General features: G+C 40.8%; 1 protein-coding gene across 5 annotated transcripts in view; it reads left to right on the top strand.

Moving 5' to 3' along the window:
- The window catches only part of ABCC4 (ATP binding cassette subfamily C member 4 (PEL blood group)), a 231,460-nt gene extending 215,211 nt beyond the window's left edge, over nt 1–16,249 (top strand). For all 5 annotated transcript variants that reach the window (XM_081815104.1, XM_031028548.2, XM_081815103.1 and 2 more), the window contains 2 exons: nt 3,119–3,253; nt 14,503–16,249. In XM_081815104.1, the coding sequence (XP_081671230.1) occupies nt 3,119–3,253; nt 14,503–14,610 (243 nt within the window). In that variant the 3' untranslated portion in view covers nt 14,611–16,249. The remainder of the gene's footprint in view (nt 1–3,118; nt 3,254–14,502) is intronic.
- Nucleotides 16,250–21,623: the final 5,374 nt, after the last annotated feature.

The following is a 21,623-nucleotide window of genomic DNA, read 5'->3' as shown; positions in this document are numbered from 1 at the left end:
AGTCATGTCTTCTGCTGCTCAGATCCCCTTTGTTGTGCTTTTTTTTCTTGCCTTATAGACATTTGAGGACTTCTCTCTCTGTCAGTACAGACTCCAGAAAGTCAGGGGTTGTGACTTACATATCTTTTGCCTCCTGCACAGCATCTCTCATGATGGCGTGAGCACAGTTAAGTAGGCAATAAATGTTTGCTGAATAAGTTCAGGAATTAATGAAAGTTTACTTATTTTCCTCAAATGTGTTTTTGCCTTGTGTTACTTACGCTTAATTAATCCTAAAAGTTTAATAAAATTGGTTTTCTTTTTCTGCGAGTATCTACTAGGCACACAGTAAATAATATGAGCCCTGAGTATAATAAAAATGCAGTGGAAAGTGGACAGGGGGAAATGTTTACGTTTATAGGCATATTTTCTTAAATTATACAAAGTTAATATATGATACTATCCATATGGAAAGGTATCTTAGAAAATTGAATGTTAACAGTCTCATCTCCCGTATTTTGCTTCTGATCATAAATAATCAAAGTGTCTTTCTCTGGGAACTCACATGGAGAGGAAAGAATAGGGATTCAGCCCTGGGTTTGAATACCACCTCTGCTATCTACTTGATTCTGTAGCCTGAGCCAAATTACTTAACACATCTGCACCTCAGTCTTCATCTCTGGCTGTGAGTTTCTGGACGGAGTGTGTCTTGCTCATCTTTGAATTTCCTGTTCCTAGTATAGTGCTTTTGGTATTAGGTACCAGTATTTCCTGGATGGATAGATGGGAGAGTGGAAGGTAAGAAGGAAGGAATGATAAATGGATTGATGGATGGATGGATGGAAGGAAGGAAAGGAATTATGTACCTTGTCTACCTTGAGAATTAACAGTGATATCTATAAAGCATGTGGGAAACAATGAGTGTTCAATCCACAGCTATTTTTATTCCTTTTCAAATTCAAAAGACTGCTATTTTAGTTATGGGGTGATTTTTTTTTTTAATCTTAAGGTAGTCATTCTTTGTTACATTGCATTTATATTTAGTACTTACAAGACTCAAAGTATTTTGACCAAAATAATCTTTTGATCATTTATATTGTTAATCCTGTTGCTTTTTGGGGCGCCTGGGTGGCTCAGTTGGTTAAGCGACTGCCTTCGGCTCAGGTCATGATCCTGGAGTCCCGGGATCGAGTCCCACATCGGGCTCCTTGCTCGGCGGGGGGTCTGCTTCTCCCTCTGCCCTCTTCCCTCTCGTGCTGTCTCTCATTCTCTCTCTCTCAAATAAATAAATAAAATCTTTAAAAAAAAAATCCTGTTGCTTTTTGAAAGCAGTAATTTTTTTCTGGCTCTGCCTTTTCAGATATTGGTCAGTTCTGAGAACTAAGTCATCTCAGTGGTATTTGTGTGTTTTCAGACAGTATGAGAGAAGATGGAAAAATTTACTATTCACTCAAATGTGAATAAAGTAGGAAGCTGGACAAGGACAAAATATCAGTAATACTTTCATTCCATTAAAAATTAGGTGAAGTCTTTATAGTCGGAGAACTCATTTTCCACTAACTCTGAACTGGTGATTTTTTAAAAAGTTGTTGCTTTTGCAGAATATAAAGTTCTTCATTGTGTGAAGTAATTTGATTCACTTATTTACTTAGTCTTTAAGCATGAGAGAAACCTGTATTTTACAATTGCTTTTTTTTTTCTTCTTCTTCTTCAACATCAGGAGGAATGGTTATGCTCTATAATGCTATGCTTAAGTAAAATTACACATTCGGGGCATCTAAATTGGCATGCCAAATTATAGGACATTTTAATTATTATGTGGATGTGACAGATTCAATTATTCTTGAACTCCTTTGAGAAAGCTGCCCTTAGCAGTGATTCACAGTAGTAAACAAAAGATTAACAGGAAAATGCCCTTTATGAGACTTAATGTTTCCGATCAAATACCACGGGACGGAATTAACTGCAGTCCCTAGATGTGGACACACAGCCTGCGTCCTGCTTGGAGTTCCCCGCGTATCCCCTTAAGATAAATTTACTCTAAAGACCACCTAAATGAAGAACTAAGTACCACTTAAAGAACTGTTTTCCTAGGTACGTCATTTGGGCCAATTGTTTCAGCCTCTTTCTTCCCTCCTGAACCATTAACCAGAGCTACTAGTAAGTGGAAATGTAGAGTTAAGAGCCCCTTCCTCTCCCTTTCAATTTCCAATTAGTGGACATATTAAGGAGCAATAAAATGGCTGAAAGGCAGGCAGCCAAAGAAAGAGAGAAAAGGAAGCAGGGGAGATAATTGTGAAAACAGATATTCAGATCTTCTGCAATTGAGATTGGGTTGCCCCCGTGGACTGTGCAGGCCACGATCGCTGGAATTTGGAGCTCAGTTTCTTAATTACTTCTTTAGTCTTATCCAAAAAGAAAATTGGATTTCTAGAGATTTCTTCTGTGCAGAGCAATTATGCTAAAGCTGCTTAGGTAGCAGCTCTTTTAGCCAATCTTTCACTCCCAGAATAATAAGCTCCAACCAAAGCCAACTTCAAGATGCACCTTAATCTCGCCGACGGGGTTATTTTGTCCCCTCTTACCGGCTGACATATTCCAGGACCCTGAAGAAATTCCAGAAGCATTGACTTCTTTTTCAGATATTGCTCAGATTCTGTCAAGCCAGCTCGGCTATTAATTTGCTTTCGGGTCACTGCCATCTGGTCTGGATGACATCACCCTACTTTTTAGGTAAACCGACTTTGATTTTCTTAAATCAAGAAATTTCCCAAGTCTGGATGTATGTATAAATAGCCCTCAAAGCTTGGAGTCTGAGAGCTAAAAGCACTAACTAATAACAACCCAAAATGCCTTTGCAGAATATAAAATGCCACAGGACTGCTGAGTGCCCATAATCATAGTCTAAAACTTTCATTTTCTTCCTTTCCTATAACATTATAATAATAAAAGGTCGGGCTAGGCCTTTGTCTGCCTAGTAAAACAGGGTAATCAAACCATTTAAACACCAGCCAGGCCTACCACCCAAATGGATTCTCTCTATTCTCCTTCTCCTGCCCCTTTCCGAAATATTATCTGAGTTATAATATGTTACTGCAAAACATTGTGTGCTAATGGGTTTCTTTCTGCTGATCAACAGGTTTTGGATTCAGGAAGACTGAAAGAATATGATGAACCCTATGTTTTGCTGCAGAACGAAGAGAGCCTGTTTTACAAGATGGTGCAGCAACTGGGCAAGGCAGAAGCTGCTGCCCTCACCGAAACAGCAAAACAGGTGAGCCCGCCACAGGGACTGGTAATTAAAGTTCATCTCGGCCATTCACTCCTCACAATCTGGCACCGAGGGTGCTCTAACAAGCACCCTGTGCCCTTTTCAATTATAAGCCTTCAGAGACAACGCTTCATGACTGGGTCTTAACAACACGTCCCAGGTTGAAGTCAGGTCTGCTGAGAATCGGCAGACTCGGTGGGGCGGGGGAGCCACAGGTGTGCATGCTTACCCGTGCCGGCACGTGGGGAGGCTCTGCGCACGGTGGCTTGCTCAGGTGTGTGGGCACCTGTGCCTCATTGCAGAGAGAGCCCAGATTCTAAAGAGATTGCCCACGTTCGGTTCTGTGGGTACAGATTCTCCTGTGGCACAGGAGGTTCGCATTTTGCGGACCCGTTACATTTTATTCTAATGGGTGCTCACCTTTGAGATGCAGATGTGGTCAGGGCACATCCCGCTCCAGGAAATTTTGAAGAGTTTGGGAAAACAGACTGTGGGATATTTTCTGTCTGGTCTAGAAAGATCCAGCAGGGGAATGTGTAGGTTGCTTTTCTGTTTCATAATTTGTCAAGAAAACTACATGATACTGACCCTTCTTCCTGCCCAGGTTTCTCCCTGATTCTTGGTTGTTTGGAATTAGGCCTAGTTAGCACCTTGTGCTTCCTCTGCCTTCTAGATGATGAAATCGCCATTGGGACGATCAAGAATCTATACTATCTCAATGCTATAGTCTGAGTGGTGCTTGAAGGTTTACAAAGCATTTTCACAGAGATGATGTGTGTGAAAGTACCAAGCACCGTATATGGTGAGAAAAAGGTGCTCGGTGAATAACATTCGGATTATCTGGTATCTTTCCAATAACAGTAATGGAGTATCTCATCGTACAGGTGTGATGTGAGAACTGAGGGCTGCTTTCAGGGACTTAAGCTAATGTCCGGCATCACCTGTAACTCTTTCTGATACAAGGTGGGAGTTAGATTGATGGAAGGATGGAGGGAAGAAAGGAAACTCACGTGTTCTTGCCGTTTGAGATGCATGGCTGGGGTGGAATGGCGCCAACAGTCTTTTGAGGCTCCTCATCAGAACTCTTTATCTCTGGGCATTATAATTACGGGTACGTTTTTCTTTTCATCCTCTTTTTGCATTTCCCAGATTTTCACTCTAAGAAAAAATTATTGTGTAATATCTTAAGTATCTGGAGGAGATCTGTCCTAGTATCTAACGGTACTTGTGTATGAGAGATTAGAAACACAGCCTGAATTCTCTTCTGTCCCTGCTTCTCATCTCATCCCTCCTTAGAAATGAAGAGCTGTACTTCCATTGTTCGTAGGGGATTTCTTTGAATTCTGCTTCTGTCCTCAAAAGCTGTTCAGTAAATGTGTATATGTGTGCACAGTATTATGCTGGGAACTCACACGTCAGATATGTTCCTTAGTCATCCCCAGTATAACGCCAAGAGTTGAGAAGAGCAGAGATACTCCGTAAATATGCTGAGCCATTTGGAGGAGCAGGATGGGGCTTGGACATCATGTGCCATGCCCTACGCTGTGGTAGAGCTTCTCTTGTCTTGGTGCTGGTTTAAGAGGCTGAGACTTTGAGAGGGGAAGGAAATTGCTCAGAGTCACATAGCTGGCCGAATAATTGGCAGATTCAGATTCAAACCGAGGGTCAGGGACGAGGAAATCTGCATCCTGTACATACAATGTAAAGACTTACATTGTATGTGAACATAGAGAAGGTACACTTGGAGCCCTGTGTTGCTTTCGTGTCTGAAATTCCGAGTGCTTTCATCTGCTCAATGTCTCCCAGTCAGTCCCTGGGGATCCCCTGTATCATCTCATAAAACAGCCAGGAATCTCATAAACCTCTTTGTTCTTTGACCTCAGGCATTTCACATCAAACAGATGGGTCCCCACCTACGTGTCAAAACCTCCATTTTAAGAATGTGTTATTGTATATTATCAAGACGTTGAGTAATGAGAAATAAATCACAGATAGTTCCAGATAACATAAGATAGTATATAGTTCAACACCCTCATTTTACGAATGAGGGAACTAAGGCCCCTTAGAAGGAAGGTGGCCCTAACTTACGTTAACTCTAGTTTGCAGCAGACGCAGAATTAGAAATCTGTTCTTTTAACATGTTTTGATGCAAGTGTAAGGTACATACAGAAATGTTCATAGGTCACAGAGTTAGAAATCTTGTGGTTCCTGGTCCATTAATCTTGCACCTCAGTTAACAATATTAATGGTGTTACATTTGGGTAGATCTTTGTGTGTGTAACTTGCTCTATTATATTTTTTAAATTTAAATTCAATTAACATATAGTGTATCACCCACTTTCCCCATCCCCCCATCCCCCTCCCCTCCAGCAAAGCTCAGTTTCTTTCCTGTGGTTAAGAGTCTCCCTCTCTGATTTTGTCTTGTTTTATTTTTCCCTCCCTTCCCCTATGATGTTCTGTTTTGTGTCTTAAATTCCACGTATGAGTGAGATCATATGATAATTGTCTTTCTCTGATTGACTTATTTCACATAGCATAATACCCTCTAGTTCCATCCATGTCGTTGCAAATGGCAAGATTTCTTTTTTTTTTTTTGATGGCTGAGTAATAGTCCATTGTGTGTGTGTGTGTGTGTGTGTGTGTACACCACATCTTCTTTATTCATCAGTCGATGGACATCTGGGCTCTTTCACAGTTTGGCTATTGTGGAAATTGCTGCTATAAACATCGGGGTGTGGGTGCCCCTTGGGATCACTACATTTGTATCTTTGGGGTATTGCTGGGTCGTAGGGTAGCTCTATTTTCACCTTTGGGGAACCTCCATACTGTTTTCCAGAGTGGCTGTACCAGCTTGCATTCCCATATTTGGGTCGTTCTTTATCATTTATCTTACACAGTTCTCACGTGTATGATTTCACTTAATCCTCATGGCCGTTCTTTCTTATCCCAGTTCATGGATGAGGAGAGTGGATCAAGGACTCACCTAAGGTCACAGAGCTGGTCAGTGGAGAGCAGAAGGCGAATTGCCGGCTGAGGCTGAGAGCTGCCCCAGTCCATGTGTTAAGTTTCAAAACCCTGCTCCTTATCTTAATCTTATGAGGTGTCCAAGGTGAGGCCAGGTTCTCATAATGGCATAACATCCCTGTGGGATTTCAATCCTGCCGCTGGCTCAGGTCCCCTCTCTGCAAAGACGTAAGGAAAAACATGCCCCAGTTCTCACCCCAGTTGAGTATCTTCTTGACATTACTTCTGCATACGCTTGGTCCTCTTAGAACAGGCTGTCAGATTGTCAGCTTTTTAAATGTGTGAGCATCAAATATCAATGCATCACTGAGAATGGTAACAGTAGGAAGATTAGCGTTAAGTCAACAAGCTTTCCACTCCTAAGAGACTGGAATTCATTCCTTTGGAAAGAAAACCCAGCATCTAGGAAAATGTACTTCCAAGTCATGTTTTCTTGACCACGTGGTTGTTTTTTTCTGAAAATTTTGGTGTAGGCAAGCTTAATCACTCTCTGACCCTCATAGATGATCCATGAAATAGTAGAGAAAGTACTTTTTAGGTTCATAAAGCTGAAATGTGCATTAGGTGTCTTAAAGCAACAGAAATGTATTTCTCACAGTTCTGGAAGCTGGAATTTTGACATCAAGGTGTCGGTGGGGTTGGTCTCCTCTGAAACATCTCTCGTTGGCTTGTAGATAGGCCATGGTCTTCCCTCTGTGTGTGCCTGTGTCCTAATCACCCCTCATATGGGTCAGAATAGATTAGGATCCACCCATGTGACCTCATTTTAACTTAACTGACCCTATCTCCACATACAGTCACATTCTGAGGTATTGAGGGGTTAGGACTTCAACATACACCTTTTGAGGGGACACAGTTCGGCCCATAACCAAGGGTGAATGCCTGTCATTCATTCTCTTCCATAATGAAGCAGACCTAATTGAGGTTGTTTGGAGTTCCTTTGTTCCCAGTGTGTAACAGGTGCCATTTTATCTATTCGTGAAATCACCAGATACAGCCCCAAAGTTAGGAAATCCTGATCTCCTACGCCCTATGAGCCTGGGCCAGTTGGAGTAGGTGGAAGGAGCGCTTAGCAGTCCTATGGTCCTTTATGTGTCCTGAGGTCTCTGCACCTCGGGGTCCTTATTTGTCCTGCTGGGGTTATAGCATGGCCCCTCTTCACTGCGCTCTTACTACAAGGATCAGATGAGATGGTGTATATACTCACCTGCTTTGAAGAATACAGATCATTTTAAAAATAGAAGAGTTTTATCTCTCAACAGTCAGAGGGGGATTGGTTTCTTAAAGACTGTCGATGGAACCCTTACCTCCCTATGATAACAAAAGAAGTACCCAAAGTTCTTCTAGGTAGCTTTAGAGACTCTTCGATGATTAAAATTTATTTATTTTTATTTTATTTTATTTTTTTAAGATTTATTTATTTGAGAGAGCGAGAATGAGAGAGAGAGTACATGAGAGGGGGGAGGGTTAGAGGGAGAAGCAGGCTCCTCGCCGAGCAGGGAGCCCTATGCGGGACTCGATCCAGGGACTCCAGGATCATGACCTGAGCCGAAGGCAGTCGCTTAACCGACTGAGCCACCCCGGCGCCCAAAATTTATTTTCAATAAGTTTTTTTTTCAACAGATGATACAGGCTAATGCTACAAAATTCACAAACTTCGCTGTTTTTTAAAATAGTTGTTCTAGTTTATAAATAAAACGTAAGTCATCCGCCCACTCCTGTCGTGACTCGGCTCCTCCCTCAGGATGGAGCCCCGGCACCCCTTATGACCGTTCTGCTGATCCAGTCCGTGTGTGAGCACGAGCTTGTGCTACACAGCCTTTCTGTGTTTTAAGTACCGGTGACAGCCATGTTTTGCTTTTTTCACTTACTATCTCAGATTATATCAATGCATATAGTTATCTCATTCTTTTTATTTTTTAAAAGATTTTATTTATTTATTTGACAGAGAGCTAGAGAACACAGGTAGGTAGAGCGGCAGGCAGAGGGGGAGGGAGAAGCAGGCTGTCCGCTGAGCTGGGAGCCCAACGTGGGGCTCAATCCCAGGACCCTGGGGTCATGACCTGAGCCGAAAGCAGCCCCTTAACCCACTGAGCCACCCAGGCGCCCCATCTCATTCTTTTTAAAGGCTGCGTACTATTTATGCTTTCTCCACTCCCTTTGCCCCATTTTTCCTTCTAATTACATTGTTTTCTGTTTTATTCCCCCAGAGGATGCGCTCTCAGATTTACTTCACTGATTCTTGTATTCTGTGTTACGATTTATCAATTTCTGCTTGTATATCCATTAATTCCTTCCTTCTATGGTTTATTTTATTGTGGCTTCTTGACTGCATTTGTTTTCCTTCTTTCTTCATTAATACATATATTTTAAGGCGGTGAACTTTTCTCTGAATACTGTTCTAGCTGTATGCGATAGGTCCTGATATATAGTGCTTTTGCCATAGTTAAGTTTTATATATAAATCTACAATTTGGGTTTTAATTTTCTCTTTGGTCCAAGAATTATTTGAGAAAGAGGTCTTTAAAACTTCCTGGTGATGGGGGTTTGTTTTTTCTGTTTTCTATTTTACTCCTCAATGTTGATTTTCATTGCCTTGTGATCACAAAGTTGTCTGTGCTGTTTCCACCCAAAACCAGTGTTTAGTAATAACTTTTTTTGTGTTCTAGTGTTTAGGCAATTTCGGTGAATGTTCTTTGGACGTGTAAAAAGATGGACTGTTGTCTGTTTAAGGTATAGCATTTAATAACTTTTAATTAGATTCACTTTGTTAATTGTATTATTTAGGTCTTCTCTATCCTTATTTGGTCCATTTGATGAGATTTAGGGAGGCCACATTATGTTAGTCTCATATTGTAAAAAGATTTTCACTTTCTAGTTCTTGTCATTTTTTGGTAATTACCAAAATTTTTTGGTAATTTTGATGCTATGGTATTTTAGTCCACAGATATTCATGACTTGGGTTTTTGCTATGAATTATATTTTCTACTATTTTAAAGTGCTCTTTTTTCTTAGATTCATATAATGCACCTGGCCCTGAATGCAAGCTGGTTCAAAATTGCAGTTGAGTCCCTTGCTTTTCACTTTGTTTTCATTTGCCTGGTATGTCTTTGTCTTTTAGTATCAGATTATAAATATATCTCCTGCAAATGGCATGTGGTTCAGTTTAGCTCTGAGATTTAATCTTAGTCCTCCCCCCTCCTTTTTAACAGATGAATTTAGGCCATTTACGTTTGTTGAGATTATAGGTATATTTTATCTTATGTTATGCTTTCAGCTTTTAGTGTTCTTTTTTTAAACTTTTTAATTAGGATGTATTTCTTTTTTAGTTTTTGTTTTTTGTTTAATTTTTGAGTGATCTCCACCCAACATGGGGCTGGAATGCATGGCCCTGAGATCAAGAGTTGCACACTCTATACTGATGGAGCCAGCCAAGGCACCTCTATTTTTTTTTTCTTTGCTCATTGTTTTATGTATGTACTTTTCACTTCTTCTAGGAACACTTTATTATTACTGATTCCCCATTGTAAACAATGACAACATCTCTTCCCTCTCTGTGCTCCCACCAGATTTTAGTTGTTTAAATAGCTTTCCTTCTACTATTTACCTTCCAATCTTTAAAAATACTTAAACCCCTGTTATTTTACTTACTTACTTGTTTTAAATACTACTTTCTCCATCTCTTAGTTGGCTAAAATCTGTCCTCTAGCACATTGTCTTTCAGACTTTGGGCTGTGATCCATTCATGGGGCTGTGAAATCTATTTAGTCAGTCGTGACCAGCGTGTCTTAAGATAGGAGACACAAGAGAATGGAATGGGAAAAAAAAGAACAGTGTATCTTTCATAGTAATAGTAAATATTTCTTGGAAGTCCTTTCAATAGAGATGTCGATCTCTACGGAGTTTCAGTGTAATATGAAAAGTACTTACTATTGTGGGTGACAGTAAAAATAAAAGGTTGGAAAACAGGGCTCTGTACCATCTTAAAGGAGGGTTCATTGGAGTTAGAATCCCTGACTTTACCACATGTATGAAGGATTTGCTGCATCTCTAATTTTAATGTTCTGGTTATAAAATTCTTGGGTCACACTTTCTTTCACTTAGTACGCTGTAAACTTTGCCCTGACATTGTTTATTCATATGGAGAAGTCCAAGGCCAAGTTAGAAGTAACTCGATCTTCTTTCCTGGATGCCTGAAGGACTCTTTCTTTATTTTGAAGGCACTTAGTTTTTCCTAGGGTATTCTGTACTCTTCTGGTCCCTAGCTTTAAGTCTTTTATTTCTGGAGGTTACCTGAACTATAGCTTTGAAGTTTTTTGTTTTTGTTTTTGGTTGGTTGGTTGGTTTTTGATTGGAGTCTCCTCTTTTCAAATATCTGTCATGTATCTGTTATCTGTCCTTCGTGTTATAAAGCTGTTTTCTCCTTGATCCTTTTAATTCTTTATAAATTTCTAATTATGCTTGTTTTCTCAATCCTGGCCTCCATATCTCATCCTGTTTTTTCCAGCAGTGGCTAAGTCACTTTGTGCTGCATCCATACACCTGTCATTTCCGTGATGCTTTCGTAGTCTCCTTCACTTCACTTTTGGCCCCAGTCAACTCCTGGTTCCTCATTTTGTGTCGCTGTGCCATATTTCCAAACTCACGGATTTCTGTTGTCCACAGGTTGATTGTTCTACATTTTCTTTGAATGTATTGCATTATATATTTTTTATAATATTCATCTCTTTGGTGAGTATTTTTTTGCCATATGTTTATCTTGTTCCTTTTCCTCACTTTTTTTGGTGTATTTTACAGATTGTGTACTACTTTATTGTTGTTGTTGTTGTTATTCCTACTACTCACCTCTGAATTGAGTTTTTCCTGGACCATATGTTTAGGGTAGCGGTGGCTTGGGCATTATTTCAGGCTAAAGGGAATTCTCTCCTTAACATAGAAGCTCCTTATGACCCAGATAGAGAATGTGTGTGTGTGTGTGTGTGTGTGTGTGTGTGTGTGTGTGTAAGCAAGAGAGAGAAATTGAAAATGCATGTTCATTTAGACTGTCATCCTCCCTAGCCTGCAGAGATGGGCGGTTACTTGCATTTCAGTTTTTCTCTTCTCCGAGGGCCTCCTCAATGTGTGTGTGCTTCAGGCAGAGATGGTGATTCTGGTCAGTTCCTCATTGACACGCCTTAGAATCTGCCAGTTAGTTGGACACCTGTACTCTCCCCTGATTGCTGAGATCTCCCATAGCTATCTCTGCTCTGGCTTACTCCAGCCCCAATGGATCCAGTTGCATATGGCAGCCCATGTGGATAGCTTGCCATTTGGGATTTCCGAGGACTCCAGATCTCCAGAAGCCGATGGGCTTCTTTTGCATCTCGCAGCACCCTTGCTGCCTGGGGTGATTTCTGAGAGGATAAGGGGAGGGGAAGTCCATTTCCATTATCGTAAAAGCAGAGGTCTTCTTGGACTCTCTAGTACTCTTTAACCTTGCCGACACACCTGCCATTGTGTACACCAGAGTCAGACCTGCTATAGAGACGAGTTGGAGAGTTCCTGGAACGGAGCTAGGCCCATGCAGTGTAGTGAGAATGATCGGACAGGGTCTGGAGCCAGAATTCAACATATTGAACCAATGCCTTCTGAAGGCAATGTCAATAAAAGCTCCGTTCCTGGCCTTCATCCACGCATGGGCAGCTTTAATAAAAGCTCTGTTGCTTTTAGTGAGATTTGATTCTGTGATGGTTGCTTTATTGACATGCTAGAGTCACATACTCAGCTTGGTTTCAGCCTACATGAGAGGGACTGTAATGAACCAAACCCAAGAGAAGGAGAGGGAAAGGGACAAGAAACCCAATACTCACTGGTCTTACCGTCCTCTTGTCCTGATCTCGAACTTTTATGGCATCGTTTCCTTGGTTCTTCACAACTGTTTTGAGCTGGCATTACTATTGTCCCTTTTGACAAATGGAGAAACTGAGGCAGAAGAAACTACGTAATGGGGCAGCCAGCAGTCAGTGAGCGGCAGCTCTGCAACTTGGGTCCTCTTTTCCTGCGTCCCCGGTGACCATGTTCCCTGAATTGGTGGTGTCTCAGCTCCAGCCTGGGCGTTCTGTAAAGATAAAGTCAGAAGAGCCCCAGCGGGGCCTCCCCGCTGTTTAGTTTTCCTCACTCAAGTGGGGTGATGCTGCTCCTTTCCACGGGCCAGGGGGCACCTTCTCAGAGCAGCCTCATAATCACACCCGCCACTTGCCGGGGCATGTCTTTCATCCGCAGTTTGTAGCCGGTCATTAGTCCCCGTGAGGTAAGTCACTGTCTCACTTTGCAGGTGAGGAAGCCCGGACGGAGAGGGGTTGAGCAATTTTTTTCCAGGGTCAGCAGTGAGGCCCGGGGAAAGAGAGTGGCCGTGGGCCTCCCCATCCTGGGCTCAGCCTGCCGCCCGGGCACCCTTCACCCAGCTGCCTTCATTCATAACCCGCGGCGGGCAGAGGATGTTTCCCTCTCACTTCTCATATTGGAGTGTATTCCCAAACACGCCAACACAGGAGGAAATGAAGGGTCCATTCAGGGATTTAATAACACACGGAAGCTTGCTTTCAGTATTTAGTTTCAAGTTTTTCAGACCACGAAGCTAAGACCATTTCAATGAAGCATTGATAATAAGGACATTTTCTCTGTAAAAAATTACATTGAGCGGGTCATGGGGAAAGACATTGATCGGCTTATTCGGGAGAGGACTATCAAACAGTAGAAAATAAAGATGTATTTTTATCTTATTGGCTGATTTTAGTTTCAACAAGAAGTAGCTATTTTTGAGGACATAAATATATAACCATACAAAATATGGCCAGCTTTAAATTTACAAAAAAAATAATTTAAAAATTACCCCCCCAAAGGTATTGTTTTTAAATACTTGCATTATAATGGAAAAAGCCTCAGATGTCACCCAGTGCGGTCCAAACATTCTTGGAGAAGTCCTTATTTTTCTCCTTAGGTGACATTTTAATATATAATATTTCAAATGTAATGTTATTTTTGGAGTAGCAAGTATGCAAGCGACAAGAGAAAAAGTACACTTAATCTACAGGTAGGTGTCCCAGCAATTTTCTTTTTTGTATGTGCAGCCCATTATCCCCCATGATAACTTTGTTGACAGCACCCACAAATATATTCGGAGCCAGGTTTTGTAAGATAGATCCAGAATCGTATGACTAAGAGACCCAGCTCATGACACGTGTCAACCTTCAGATAGATGGTACATTTTCTGTTTTAAAGACTCAAACAAAACTTTTCACATTCTTCTTTGGGGGAAAAAAAATTACATTTGAAGTCCTTTTTCACCCAAACACATTTTGAGATAAGAGCTCACAAGTCTTGACATTATTTCATTTTGTTATGCGCATCTGTCAAGGAACTGAGATAGGATACAGCTACTAAAAACCAATGATTGTGGAACAGAGAAACTTGACAGCATTTCATTCCCTTTATGTTCTGATTATACATTTATCAGAAAACCTGTATCTCTTCTAGTTCAGCTAGAAATTGGTAGAATTCAAGAACTCAAAGGCTTGGCAAAGAACTGTCCTATTATTTGGTATCATCTTACATTTTAGAGAAGTTGCTTGGTTGAGTCATTGTTAAAGCTTTTGCTTCTCTTTTCATTATTGTGGCCCACTATCCACAGATCCCATTTATATAGGCCCTGTAACTGCTTTGCCGCACAAATTAAACGCTGGGATATTTCATACGTATACGCCAGCGTTTCAATGCTTGTCCATCAGAGTTTATAAAATATAGGGATTACAACCTGATATTAACATCCAAATCTATTGTGCTCATTTTATGTGTGAAAATGAGAAACCCTCGTACAGACGCTAGAATCCCCGGCCTCTTTGTCACCCTGTTTTTAATTTATCTCCAGGTTTTGAGTCAGTAAAATGATTTTGCTTTATCAATTTAATGTAGTGATAAAACATATCTGTGAATCAGAATGATCAGAAGCAAAGTGCAGCTACAGGTTGTTTGGCATTAAGCCCAGCCCCGCTGAGGGGTGTAATAGGGCTGCTTCCTTCACAGAAGGGAACACCCCCGTTGTTTTAATCATACCTCCACTAGCAATGTGCTGCCCTTCACATGAAGACATGGACGTAGACATGCATCGCCTGGGCGAGGTGGACTTGAAAACTTTTAAATATGTTCTTTTTATACCTCTTTTTCTTCTTCTTTTTTTTTTTTTTTTAACAGATATACTTCAAAAGGAATTATCCAGATATTACTCACAGTGACCATGTGGTTATGAATGCTTCCAACGGACAGCCCTCAGCCTTTACTATTTTTGAGACAGCGCTGTGATCCTACCACAACATCAAGTCTATTCCAAAGACATTTTTCTAAAATAGTTTTTGTACTGTGTAACTATATATTGTACTTTTTTTTTACACTAGCACAAAATATTTTACACATACAAGATGTTTGGATTTTTTCCTCCAACTTCACTCAGTGATTTCAAGCTCTAGCCGAATGATGTAATATTTTTTATTTATATGTTATAGTATTTTGTTTTCCTTATCCAAATCCCAGGTGCAGGACACCAGTAAAAGCTGTTAACCAGGTTTGGTGCCTTAAAGAGATGTCAGAGCCAAACCTCATTTTGTTAGGTTTAAGACAAAGTTGTCACAGACCTTTTTTTTTTTCTTTTTTTTTTTTACAGCCCTCACAAATTACATATTACTTTCCAGTGATATCAGGGATTCTGTTTACTTGAAGTGTGTGAAGTTGCCATTTTGTCTGGCCACTTCCTTAACATAACGAGGATCCATTATTTCTTCCCAAAGACCTCTGGTTGAAATCGTACAGATACAACTAATAGGAAAAACCAAAAATACACTTTAAGTGACATTATAGTGACCAAAAAAAGGATATATGCTTAGCATACAGGAGGGCAGTATTTAATTACATGTTCTGAAAGACAAGGAAGACAAAATAATGCTTTCTCAACACTGGAGCCCGCGTGGGTGATTTGATCATGAAGGGCACAGGTGTGATCATCGGTCATCTAGATGTGCACAACTCCAGCATGAGGACCATCGCAGTCTGAGGCCTCAGCATGGTGACATTTTCAGAAAAGGCCCAGCCACTTAATTCCGGACCATGGAGCAGTAGTCTTACTTGGATTTCTGTTCTGCCAGCTAACCAGCTGTTGACTGTAATAAGCCTTTTTGGTTTAGCCTTTCTTGAAACCCCTTCTACACTGCACGTGTAGGTTCTCCTGACTTGGTGAGAAAAACCAAAGCTCTTTGCCAACAATGGCGCACCCAGGGGGCTCCCTTTTATGAACCTGCCCAGGTTATTTTCCTTCTGACCACTAATAGCACTTTGTTTGGGTCTTTCTGATGAGTGAATCAGCAAACCAGTGTACTCCCAAGGCCTGCTGCGCTTTATTTGAACCGTGGGTCTTTAGTTTTTCTGGATGGTGGCTATGGTATGTTAGTTCAAATTGCTAAAGGTTTTTAGGTTGTGGTTTTAAGTGGACTCTCGTGACCTCTAGGATAAGGTGTAAGCACCCTCAAGTTGTGCATATATTAATCGATAATGCCCTCATACAGCAGATTTTTGGACTCTTCAAAGAGAGACGTTTTATAGCATCAAGCCTTAAAAAGCACATACAGCAAACTACACAAGACACATTGAGTGTAGTCACAGTTTGACTCTTCATATTTAGAAATAATATGGTGAATGTTTAGTTCAGTAAGCCAGTAAGTTGTTCTGTAGTCATGGATAGTATTTCAGGAGACTAAAATGACAATGATGATAATGAGGTTTGTTAAAACAGTGGGAATACTGGACAAGTGTCTGTGTTTATTTGGTCTTTAGAGGTTAAAGGCAGTTTAAAAAAAAAGCATGTTTCTATTTTATTTCTATTTTAATGTCATAGCATTTTTTCTTTAATGAAACAAAATTCATTTGAAATAAATGACAGTTTTCACCTCCATTCCGAGGTCTGTGTTTTGTTCTGAGAGGGATGACTGACTCATGTCCTTGCTGTTGAAAGCCAACGAGTTTTCCAGAGATCAGAAAATATCTTCATTGTCAACTGGTTCTCTTGGCTAACTAGATGTACCAAATATTCTAAGTAGCTAGGTGGGTTTCAGACAGGTTGAAACAGCTGCTATTGAAGCCAGCCTGGTTGCTCCCCTTCCAGGAAGGGAGAGCGTAGTAGCTTATGCCCTAGGCTTGAACAAGTATCAAGTTGTTGAGGTTTTTTTTTTTTTTTTGAAAGGCGACTTTGCCCTGAACTAACAGGGAACGTTTATTGTTTCTCCACTGAAACACTGTAGAACGTTGGTTCTCAAAGTGGGGTCCCGGGACTGGCAGCATCAGCCTCACCTGGGAACTTTTTGGAAATGCAAATTCTTGTGTCTTTTCCCAGATCTACTGAATCAGAAACTGGTGGTGTGGACCGGTAATCTGTGTCTTAATAAGCCCTTAGGGTGATTCTGATGCAGGCTAACGTCGGAGACCCAGTACCATAGAACATAAAGAACTAAGAGCTCATTAAGAAAAACACAGAAAGCCCAGTTAGAGAAATGGACTAGAGACTTGAATAGGCACCTCACAAAAGAGAATATCCAAGCGACCAATAACTGGAAAAGTGCTCACTCTTATTAGTTACCAGGAAAATACGATGAGATAGCACTGAACGCCCACTAGCATGGCTAAAATTAAAAAGAATACCCATCAAGTGCCGCCGGAGCAATGGGAACTCTCCCGCAATACCGTGTGTCTAAAAAAAGGATGTATCAAATAAACAGCTTTGGAAAACACTGACGGCATTTACTCAAGCTGCACACCTTGTGATCTGTTAATTCTTTTTTTTTTTTAATTTTTTAATTTTTTTATTTATTTTTTTTAAGATTTTATTTATTTATTCATAAGAGACAGAGAGAGAGAGAGGCAGAGGGAGAAGCAGGCTCCCCGCTGAGCAGGGAGCCCGATGCGGGACTCAATCCCAGGACCCTGGGATCATGACCTGAGCTGAAGGCAGACGCTTAACCATCTGAGCCACCCAGGCACCCTCTTTTTTTTTTTTTTTTAAAGATTTTATTTATTTATTTGACAGAGACACAGCGAGAGAGGGAACACAAGCAGGGGATGTGGGAGAGGGAGAAGCAGGCTTCCCACGGAGCAGGGAGCCCGATGTGGGGCTCGATCCCAGGACCCTGGGACCATGACCTGAGCCAAAGGCAGAGGCTTAACCACTGAGCCACCCAGACGCCCCTGTTAATTCTACTCCAAATGTATACACATGTGCTGCAAGAGATGGGTTTGAAGAAGATGTTCCTAGAAACATAATTCCTAGTATCCCCAAACTGGAAATAATCCAAAAGCTCATCAACAGAAGGACAATACACTGATGAGATAAAATACTGCACACCAATGGAAGCTCTTAAACCACGACACAGGTGAATCTCAAAAACTTAAGTCTGCCCCCAAAGGATGTTTATGACTCCATTTATGCAACGTTCCAGCATAGTTTAAACTATAGTGTTCAAAGTCATGACACTTGCTTCACTTTGGGGAGGTGGAGGTGTGGGTAATTGGGGGAAATAAAAAGGGAGTTTCTAGGATATTTAAGTTTTTTGTTTTGGTTTTTGGTTTTGACTGGGCGGTGGTTAGATCAGTATTGTGTTCCTTTATTTTCCACACTTTTCTGTTGCATGGGCCTTTCCGCAATTCAGGAAAAAAAAGTTCTCAGCCTTGGTTTTCTTTTAGAATCTCATTTAAATCCAGTGACTAGCCTGCATCTGGGAAGTTACTTGTGCTGAGTTCTTAAAATACAAACTTCTGGAAGCCTTGACATCTGACCCACAGCTAATGGCCTCATTTGAAGCTCTTGGTACAGGAGAGGTCCAGATCTGTATTTTCTGTGGCCAATTAATAAGATAAATTCCACTTCTCTAATTTCAGGAGAAATAAAAAGGAATTATAAGATCTTTCTGGATTCTTAATAACCACTTTAATGAGGTACATGGACGTACAAAAAACTACATATTTAATATGTACAACTTGATGAGTTTGGAGATCAGTATGTGCTCCTAAAATCATCACCACAATCTATACCATAAACTTAACCCATCACCTCCAAAAGTTTCCTCCTAACACCGTAATTGGTTGCTGCCTTGTGAAAAAATAATTTAAGTCAATTCAGTGCAGTGAATTAGACTTGTTAAGTATTGTGGTAATTTGGTTATCAGCTGATTACTTTGTTCCTGTGTGAACTGAAGAAAATCTATGCTTTTCTTACAGAGGGTTTGGCCAGAGAGTACCTGAGTATTTGCTTCCTACCTAATTCTGAAAAGTTTAATAATCGTTAGAATCCTATGCCTTGAAATGTGTTAAATATTAGCACCTGAATGTGAAGTCACTTTCCACAATTCTGTTTTGGAGTGTTTTCAAGATACATTTTTACTCTAGAAAACTTAAGACATTCCTGGCCACCACCTCTCAAGAAAAAAAAAAAGTTTGTAATTCCTCTAATGTAGTTCAGGAAATGGTTGACTTCTATTTTGACCAAAAAGAAAGACATCTTTCACTTAGAATGAAGAAAACTAAGAAAGTTCAAATTAAAACAAAAATCCTAAAAGCCATGTTAATGGTTAACTCTGTTTAGTGATCAACTGAGTGAATTCTCAAAAGATCTTTTATTGAAAATTGAGCGTGTCAATAAAAGGAAATTATATTCTTCATCAGAAAGTTATAAACTACATCATTCCCCAAGTACAGGCTGAAAAATAGTCATAGGTTTCCTTAAGAATTGCAATAAATTAATGGATTTACTTCCAAAAAAATTGCTTCCATTTTAATGGGCATATTGATCCTTATCAAATTGCTTTTTTTAAGATTTATTTTTTTTAGAGTGTGAGCACATGGTGGGGGGTGGTTGGGCAGGGGGTAAGAGGGGCAGAGGAAGAGGAAGAGAAAATCTCAAGCAGACTCCCCACTGAGCATGGTGCTCATAGAGGAGAGCGTCCATATAGGGGACATAGTCTCTAGGGTCAGCCCAGTTTTCATCCCTTCTAGGAAGCCATCTTGGGATCAGCTTTATCCCAGGATGCTCCTATGTATTTCTATAATACCCGACCAATCCATTTGTTAAACTGAACCATACTTGGTTTGGTGTCCTTTTGTTGCCATCTTGAAATACTTAATTTTTAAACAAAGGGCCCTGCTTTTTCATCTTACACTGGGCCCTGTAAGTTCTGTAGCCTACCCTAACTACCCTAACTAGAAGTATGTGTAGGTGACCTGTTTCCTCACTCAACCAAGAGCTTCTAAAGACTTGAGCTGTGCCCTCTTTGTTTTTTAATTGCATCTTATAAAACAGCGTCCCATAGGGGGTACTCAATAAATGTTTGCTGAAATGAATAATGACAGAACAAATCTTCCTTTTTTTTTTTTTTTTTTTTTAAGATTTTATTTATTTGAGAGAGTGCGAGCAGGGGGAAGGAACAGAGGGAGAGGGACAAGCAGATTCCATGCTGAGTGCAGAGCCCAACGCAGGGCTTGATCCCACGACCCTGAGATCACGATAGTTGAAACCAAGAGTCGGACGCTTAACCAACTGAGCCACCCAGGCTCCCCGGAAGAAATCTTCCTTCTAAACTTTATAATTCTGACATTTTAAGAGGTAGTCTGGGATAATAGAAAGCCCTGGTTTGGAGTCAGTCCCATAGATCTGCATGCCAGTTCCTTCTCTGGCACTCGCTAGCAAAATGGGTGACCAAAGAATGTGCTGTCCAAAGTGGGACATTTCTGACCGAAAAGAAAGCGTTAACCAGCCAAGGTGTCAGGGCAACAAACTAGCACCATCCTCAACAAAAACAGGATATGGTCACCCTCTAAGCCACGTAGCCTTCCGTCCATGCTTGGGTTTCTCAATATCTCTGAACCTCAGCTGCTTCATCTGTAAAGTGAATATATTTCCTGCCCTTGCATAGTTGCTTTGGTTGGGATAATCACTGGGCCAAGAGCACCCAAAGAAACAGGATTGGATCATTGACCTTGGACGAGAAGAGGGTCCCCATCTTCCACCAAGAGAAGAGAGCAAGATGGGTGTGGATGCAGGTGGGTTTGTAGACCATACAAGGTATATTTGAGGAGCTCCTCATCTGATGGCCTACGCCAAACTGTTCTTACTTCACCTAGAGTTAAAAGGAAACAAGCACAAGCTCTGGGGACAGTCTTCCAGGTTCAAATACTGGCCCTTCTGTGCATTTCCTGTCTGGCTGTGGACAGGAGACCAATTGTGGGATCTTATGGTCCGGAAGCGCACTATGCTTCAATCCTTTGTAAGATTGAGATCAGGATGGCACTTTGCTCAGAGGGCTCTTGCAAAGATTAAATGTGACTGTGACACAGTGTATGGTCTGTGGACTAGCGCCAGTCCATGAACTATTTGTAACTAGGAAGTTCAAGAAAACTAGAAACACTTCAGCCATTTGACATTGCCATGGCATCCAAACTCTGGACTGGTGGAATCTTGTCCAACAGGCTAGAGACCAATTTGAGTATGGACCTTGCGTGGTGAGGATAATGTGGCCTGAGCTACCCTCTAGCCGTAAGCAGTAGAATCTGTGTTAGTTTGCAATGGATTGAAAATTTTAAATAATTAAATCGGGGCGCCTGGGTGGTTCAGTCGGTTAAGCATCTGCCTTCAGCTCAGGTCATGATCCCAGGGTCCTGGGATGGATTGAGCCCCATGTCCAGCTCCCTGCTCAGCAGGGAGTCTGCTTCTCCCTCTGCCTCTCTCCACCCCACCCCCAGCTTGTGCTCTCTCTTGCTCACTCTCTCTCTCTCAAACAAATAAATAAAATCTTTAAAAAAACAAACAAACTGATTCTTAATCCCAGATAATTGAGAAGCACTGCTTTAGAACGGTGCTGAATATGTGATTAGCTCTCAATAAATACTAGCCTCTTTATTAATTGTTACCATATCGGGCAAAAATTATTTCATGATATTTATGTTTAAATTTTGACCTCATAGGCTTTCAAATGTCTCTCTCTGCAAATATGCATTTACAATATTTAGTAACATTAAAAAGTTAAAAATAATTAAATTCCTGCTCGAAGTTAGAGTTTTTTTCCCTTAGTCTAAAAAGATATTTAAAAAACGAAACGATACTGTGCATGTGTTTATACCGACTATCTAAAGCATGGTCTTGGAGAAGGTACCAGGGAACATACCACGCCACTTTAAAAATCCTCTGAAGAACTTAAGGTTTTATGTGTAAGCTGTTGAGTTCCCTTCAAAAACAGAAAGAATATGGATTAACTGAGCTTTTGCTTTTTAAATCTAATGTTCTA

This window comes from Leptonychotes weddellii, chromosome 3, assembly GCF_054177405.1.
Source record: "Leptonychotes weddellii isolate Sample4059 chromosome 3, ASM5417740v2, whole genome shotgun sequence".
Taxonomy (NCBI): domain Eukaryota; kingdom Metazoa; phylum Chordata; class Mammalia; order Carnivora; family Phocidae; genus Leptonychotes; species Leptonychotes weddellii.
Note: the sequence above shows the minus strand (reverse complement) of the source record. Positions and strands in the feature narration are given on the sequence as shown.